At 55.7% G+C, this 7,145-nt stretch overlaps 2 protein-coding genes across 3 annotated transcripts in view; both read right to left on the bottom strand.

Annotated features, from left to right (window-relative positions):
• MRPS6 (mitochondrial ribosomal protein S6) overlaps positions 1–4,807 on the bottom strand; it is a 47,042-nt gene extending 42,235 nt beyond the window's left edge. The window contains exon 1 of the mRNA XM_027634481.1: positions 4,572–4,807. Within this exon, the coding sequence (XP_027490282.1) occupies positions 4,572–4,616 (45 nt within the window). The 5' untranslated portion in view covers positions 4,617–4,807. The remainder of the gene's footprint in view (positions 1–4,571) is intronic.
• The window catches only part of SLC5A3 (solute carrier family 5 member 3), an 18,424-nt gene extending 11,991 nt beyond the window's left edge, over positions 1–6,433 (bottom strand). The window contains exon 1 of one of the 2 annotated variants that reach the window (XM_027634355.1): positions 5,281–6,433. The gene's annotated coding sequence lies outside the window, so the exon portion shown is untranslated. Of the gene's footprint in view, positions 1–4,571; positions 4,686–5,280 lie in introns of those variants that run through there. The other variant, XM_027634347.1, reaches the window with a different exon arrangement.
• Positions 6,434–7,145: the final 712 nt, after the last annotated feature.

Here is a 7,145-nt window from a genome sequence, read left to right as displayed (position 1 = left end):
AGTGGGGAAGGGGGGGGGGGGGGGCGGGCAAAATTCCACTCTAACAATAGGTGGGTTCACCAGAAAGGAGAGAAAATAAAACCAGTATCTTCCTGCTTCCTTCTCCCCCCTCCCTCCTGGCAACTAAGACATCAAAAGCCCAACTGCTGCTGCTGCCCACACAGCAATTAAGTTTAATAGTCAAGATGTCAAGCAACACCACTGCCCAGTTCCTTTGGTTTTCCTGAAATAGCTGCCAATCTCCAGGTAGGGAATTTCTGAGACATGGCAACCCACTCCAAAGGCAACAAACACGCTGAAGGCGAGTTCTGTTGTGTGGACAGGCCTGTGAAAATGAGAGCCCACATTCAGGGCAGGATTGTTATTAATTTAGGTTATTTGGAGGCATCCAAGGTCAAGCTGGACTGGGTTTGGAGCAACCTGGGCTAGTGGTTCCATGGCAGGAGGTGGAACGAGTTGGGCTTTAAGGTCCCTTCCAACCCAAACCATCCTGGGATTGCAGAGGTGGGTGGATGTGTCTCCTAGTCCAGGTATTTGCTGAAACGAGGTAATTTAATTAGGTTTTAGACTATATACTACATTGTGCTTTTATCCTTTGCTACAGGTGAAGTGATATAATACATAGATATAACAGTGCTAATAAAATATTGATAAGCTTCCTCCTTTTTAGTGAAATGCTCTGAAATAGGAATTATTTGCAAAACTGTCCATTCAGCTCAGTTCCAGTTCCAAAGCTGATTTGAAGACGGGTGTCCCTGTGCTCTGGTCTGGTTGACAAGGTGGTCATCAAAGGCTGGACTTCATCATCTTGGAGAGCTTTTCCAACCTAAACTGGGATTCTGGGATTCCCAGCTTGGCAGAGATGGGAACACCCCCTGTGCTGTGCCAGTCCTGGGGTCCCAGGGTGCCCAATCCCCGGGGAGGGTCTGGCATTGCCACCCTGAGGTCACTCAGCAAAACGGCACCAGAGCACCAGGGGAGCCATTTCCAGCTCTTCCTTCCTTCCCTTTTCCCCCCTCACTTCCTTCCCTGGACTCTCCAGGGAGTTCCAGCAGGAAGGGGAAGCCTCCCTGAAGAGCTTTGCTCTCTCCAGCAAGCCACAGCTCCTGCTCATTCACCAGTGGGTCACTGCCCTTCCCTGCTCCAGGTCCTGCTCCGCCAAAGACAAGGGCTGGAAGAAAATTAGGAATAACTGGAAACTAATCTTTAGGGATGAACAGGAAAGTTCAGGCAATGAACAGCTGTCTTCCCCACTACTGCTCTGCCTCAGGCTCCTGGGGGCAGGTAAAGTGCTGTTTGCAGACACAACACACAAGGACTCGGATGATCCCTGGAAGGACTCGAGGATCCCTGGGGGTCCCTTCCAGCTCAGCATATTCTGGGATTCCTTGACTGGGAACAGTAGGAAACAGGAGAAAAACCTGCCCTCGAGCTCCCCAAGCTCACCTTATTGTTTGTTGTTTGCACATTCAAGTGGAGAAAACAACACACGTGGCTAAAATTCACCATTTCCACCCCAAGTTCCTGTCACTTCATTGACCTCAAACCCTCCTTTCCCCAAAACATCTCCTCCAGATCCTCACACACACACACAAACCGAGTCCCTTCCTCTTCAAATCCAGTGATACCACAGAGTACCAGGTTTATTTATTTATTTTGGGGGTGCTTTTAGGGGTTTTTTTATTATTGTTTTCCTAAGAGTCACTGGCTGAGGATGAAAGATTCTAATATTTACAAACATGTTGCTTCTACTGCGAGTCTGTTACCTCTCAAATGAGGACAGAGAAGGGCTGCTCGGCTCTGAGTTCAGCATAAAGTCAGCAGTGTTTGTGGAAAGCACATGCAGACAACCAGTGACAGAGCTGCAAACTGAAATTTTCCCCCCTTGTTCCCCCACCAGCCCCAAAGGGTTGTGTTTTTAAGGCACGAAAGGAAAGAGGCTTTGAGGAGTCAAGACAGGAGGAGACACAGGAACATCAGGGGTTGTGCTGGCCAGCAGCAGGGTTTAAAGCAACAAGAAAGGAACTGGAGGGGTTTATTCTGCCCAGATCTATGAGAATACCAAAGTAACTATTAAAAAAAAAAACAGCTGTGGGTGGGGAAAACCCCAGAGAAGCACCAACTCTGCAACAAGAAAGAGGCAGGAAGGACCAGAAGGCTGAGGTTTGCACTCGGGGAGCTCAGAGAAGTTAAGGGCAAGCCCAAAAAGTCAAGTGGCAAAGGTGTGCTGGTTTTTTTGGGAGGCAGGGGAGCTGTCACAGGTGAGGAAGGACATCACAGACACCAGGAGGAGAGTCAGCACTCGCTCAGACTAAAGTGGCACCAGGACACGCAGCCCCTGCCAGGGCAGGACAGGGAACACCTGCCCAGGGGCTCCACCAGGAAGGGGTGAAAAAGCAATGTATTATTCAGGATTGTGTGTGACCCCTCCAACTTCTACAGGAAGGAACTCTGTAGTCAATCCACTATTTCAGACTGCTTTGTTAGCCCCACATTTTGACTAATTTAAGTTAGCATTACAGTCAGGATCACAGGGGTCCTCAGAGCAACCCCCCTGTCAGGATTCAGCAGCACCATGTGGCACAAAACCACTAGAGAAATATTTTTCCAAGTGTTCTCAGGCCACAAGAAAGGCAGGAGCAGCGAAGTACTGGAACACACAAAAAAAAAAAAATCACCCAGATCTGGTGTGCTGTCAACAGCACAAAAATAGCAGCACCTAGAGACAGACTCCACTAGTTATACCAAGGGTAGGTTAAAAACAGCACACCTGAACCCAAACTTCAGGGTTTTAACATATCACAGAGCTAAAAAAAAAAAAAAAAAACACCACCTGAAGGTGCATCTATCTGGAAAGAACATGCTGGAGAGTGAAACTTCAAAGAGGCAAAGGTTGCAGATGTTAAATCCCGAGTGCATCGATGCCCATTAGAAGCATCTTACGGCTAAAAGCTCATCCTGCATCCCCGTGCCCAGATCCTGGAAACCCAAGGTCCTTTCCAGCAGAGAGCACTCCGTGGCATCCTTTCAGAGAAGTCAGTTTATTCCTGCCTCGGTATTATGTCAGATTTGCTACGCTTTTCTGCCCTGCATTTTCGAGTGCCTGCACGGCTTAAAGCATCTCCCACACGAACGGCACGGCTCTAAAAGCATCTCTGGCTCATCCAGCGATGGGGAGGGGGAGAAAAAAAAAAAAGAAAAATACGGAAAAGAAAATTACACGTTGACAACCGAGCCAAAAAGCGGCGTTTTTCCCCCCCCCCGGAGTGAAGGCTGCTCTGAGGTGGTGCAGCAATGTCACCCGCGTTTTAAATTGCTGCTGGGTTTCTCCACTAGAGGACTCAGGTGAGATGTTTCTACTACGGCTTCTGCAGTTAAACCACGGGGTAAAAAAAAAAAAAAAAAAGAAAGAAAAAAAAAAAAAAGCCAAGCCAACGCTGACATGTGGCTGGTCCATGTAAAATGAATGGAAATGTACTAGTGCATGCGGCACATCCAGACGTGCTCCCAGAACTCCCAGAGAAACACAGGGATGATGTTTAGCTCCCGCTGCTCCACGGCAAATCTACGTGTGTGTTACAAGTGAAGGTTAAATCCAAGACTGTGTCTCCACGCTGGGCTGGATCAGAGGGTTCCAGCCTAACACAAGCGCTACATTCCAACACCAGCACTGCACATTAAGCTGGAAAGTAGCAGATAAACAAAGGCTATAGAAGGTACTAGAGAAGGGTCAGTATCACCTCTGATTTCCCAAATAACCATCCCCCCCATCTACGCGGAGCTGTCCCTATTTTATTATTATTATTATTTTTACACACATGCACACGAGTTCCCCCCCCTCCCCACCACCACCACACATTGACTCAGCTCTTGTAGAACAGCGAGGGCATCTGAACCGAGCTCCCACCGCGGCTTTATCACCTCTCGGCCAAAAACCAGCGCCAACGGTCGGTGGCGACACCGAGGAGCCCCTGCCACGGGCGATACGGAGCCGTATCGGCCCCGCTCAACTGGTGCCGGCAACGGCAGGAGGAAAAACCCATCCCTGGGGCTGCTGCTTCCCCGGCGTGGAACCCGCCACCGGGAGCTGCAGGGAACAACCCACGGCCTCCCGAAGGACAGGGGACCCGGGGGTGCTGCGAGGTGCCCGCGGCAGGTGATGGAGAAGCGCTGGGAGAGGGAGGGCGATGGATGTGGAGGGGCACGGGAAGGGCCGAGTTCACCTGCACCGGGCTGGGGGAGGGTGAGGAAGGAGAGATGCATCCATGCCTCCGAGCCAGGGATCTCCTTACCTGCGGAGCAGAAGGAAAGGGGGGGGAAGGGGACTGCGGCTCTCGGGGAGCAACTCGGCGAACTCTGCAAGGGCGCGGGGAGGGAAGGGGAAATGAGGAAGGGGGGAAGAGGGCACGGAGGGACACACGGGGAGCCCGCGGAGCGCTGCGACAGCGCCGGGGGAGGGCGGGCACGGCCGGGCCACGCGGGGACAGCGCGGGGACACCGGGGGACATCGGCGGGTCTGCCAGGTCCCACCTGCCTCCCTCCCTGCCTCCCGTCTCCTCTCCCTCACTCACCCTCTGCATGGCTTTCAGGATCAAAGCCAGTTCATAGCGGGGCATCTCAGAGCCGCTGGCGGCGGGAGGCGCGGGGGGCACAGGGCGGGGAGGAGGGGGCTGCGGCGCTGCCGGACAGCAGGAGGAGGAGGAGAGGGAGGAGGGAAGAGGAGGAGGAGGAGGAGGAAGGCGCGTCCCCGGGCTCCTTCCCGCGCGGTCGGTCCCTGCACAGACACCCGGGCGGGCAGGCGCGGCTTAAAGGGCGCCGGCGCTGCGCAGGCTCGGCCCAACCCGCGCCAAGCGCCGCCTCCGCCCGACCGGCCCCGGGGGGGGCCCGGGGGCTGCCCCGCGTCCCGGGGTGGGGGCGGGGGCGGCTGCGGGCACCGGACCCCCCGGGCTGGACCCCGCCGCCCTCCCCCCGCGGGGCCCGGGGCCAGCGCCCGCCCCCCGCGCCCGCCGCCGCCGCTGCAGGGAGTGGAAATTTCCACGGCGCCCGCCCGCCCCCCGCGCTCCCCCCTCACGCAGCCCCGAGCCCGCCGTGGCGCGGGGGGGGCGGCCGGGCCGGCCCGTGAGGGGCTGTGAGGGGCCGGGGCGGCACCCCCGGACCGGCCGCGGAGTCACCGAGGCTGGCGGAGCGGGCCGGGGTCGGGGGGCCGTGACGGTCACCCCGCACCATCCCCCGGGCACGGACACCTCCCGCCGCGCAGGGATGCGCCCAGCCCGCTCTAACCTGGGGTCTTCCAGAACCTTCCCCCGTCCCCGGGGCGCCTCAGCGCGCACCCGGTCGCGTCCGTTGGGTGGAGGTGCCTGAGCCCGTGGAATCACAGAGTATCCCGAGTTGGGAAGGACCCGCGGGGATCGTCGGGTCCGACTCCTGGTCCCGCACGGGACACCCCAAAATCTTACCCTGTCCCTCAGAGCATTGCCCAAAGGCTCCTGGAGCTCTGGCAGCCTCGGGGCCATGCCCACTGCCCTGGGGAGCCTGGGCAGTGCCCACCACCGCCCAGCGCTCCAGTGGGTGCCCGACCTGAGGTTGGCCTTGGTGTGGGGTCCTCCCGGCCAGGGAGGTTCTGGACAAACCCTTCCCAGCTGGGCACACACCCTTGGCATTGTCCTCAGACCCCAAGGTCAGTGACAGATCCCCTCTGTCAGCAGCACATCCAACACCAGCGTCCAGCCGGGGCTGTGCTGAGAGCTACAACCACCTGCCCCCACCAAAGGAGGGGTTTGGGGGCTCTGAGGGTGCATCAGGCTTGTTTCGACACTTTTTCTCTCACCTGCAGCAGAGACTTGTCCCTCCCGAGGTATTCCCTGCCCTCACAGAGGTACCGTGTGCCCAGGAGAGACAAGTTTCTGCCCAAGGTGTCGAAGCCCTCATTGCTTGGAAGTCCTCAGAAAAGAGGGATGAGAGAGCAGAGCCACCACGCTGTGGCCAGGGGGAAGCAGAGAAGGCAGCAGAACTCAACATTAAAAAACTTTAATGAACTCTCTGTGAAATCCCAGCCCATCCAGAGAGGCCTCACACCTCACCTGGGCACCCCACCCATGCCCTTCCCATAACCAGGGTCGCTTGTTTTCGCTCTGCCTGCCCGGGGCTGGTACCACAGCCCCCAAAACAAATCCCCAGGGCGGGTTTTGCAAGCGGAAAACTTCTCCCAGCCCTTTCCACGGTGACTGGCAGCACAGCCAGCCCTGGCACCGCTGTGGGCCTTCCTCCCCTCGAGCAGCTGTGAGTTTGCAGTAGTTCCCAACACATCCTGTGCCTTACAGGCACGACAAGGCCTGTGGGAGTCCTGGGAGCTGCTTTGGGTTCTGCTACAAGATAAATTACCTGTGCGGAAGCGTTTCCACGTATTCCCAAACTCCCACCCCCCCAGTGTTCAGGCACTAATTGCCAGGCAGCTGACAGGGATAATTTACTGCCTCTTGGTGCTCACTACGGCACGAACCCTCCCTGGGTTATTTTGCTTCCTTTTTTAAAATCCAGTGTCTGGCCTGAGCTTCTTCCTCGTTCTGAACAGGGGCCTGGCGAGCTCCTGCTGAGGAAATGCAAGTGGTGGTCCCCTGTGGAGGTGGGAATGCCCAGGTATCCCAGCCATTCCCACCTTCCAGGTGCACCTTGCCACACCTGAGCCACGCTGTTCTCTGTATCACATTTGGAGCTGTCTCCTGGGCCAGGGGCAGAAAGGAGTGGGGGAGAGCTCCAACTTACCAATGCTCTACCTCCTTAAAACACTCTCCTGCCACAAGAAAAGGAAACACATCCAATCCCTGTTCCTGAAGTCCTCTCTCACACAGAACTTTATGCAAATCCCTCAGTCTATTTATTGAAATCTCCAGTGCTGCTTTCAAACGCCAATATTTGATTCTCAGTTGGATGTACATTTATATTCCCTGTTCAGACTCACTTCTGACCCCATTGCATGTGCAAGCCTCATAAATATGGATCTTCAGGGGGCCAACAACCCCCCACTTTTTGGGAATCCCACCCACAGCTTTATTTCAACACCGTGCCTCAAGACCCCAAAAACATAAGACTGAGCCCGAGTCTCACTTCTGTCTATGATGGGATTTGCTCACTCAGGTACAAACACT

Source organism: Corapipo altera, unplaced genomic scaffold, assembly GCF_003945725.1.
Source record: "Corapipo altera isolate COAL_440 unplaced genomic scaffold, ASM394572v1 0, whole genome shotgun sequence".
NCBI classification, from domain to species: domain Eukaryota; kingdom Metazoa; phylum Chordata; class Aves; order Passeriformes; family Pipridae; genus Corapipo; species Corapipo altera.
This window is presented reverse-complemented; position numbering and strand designations above follow the sequence as displayed.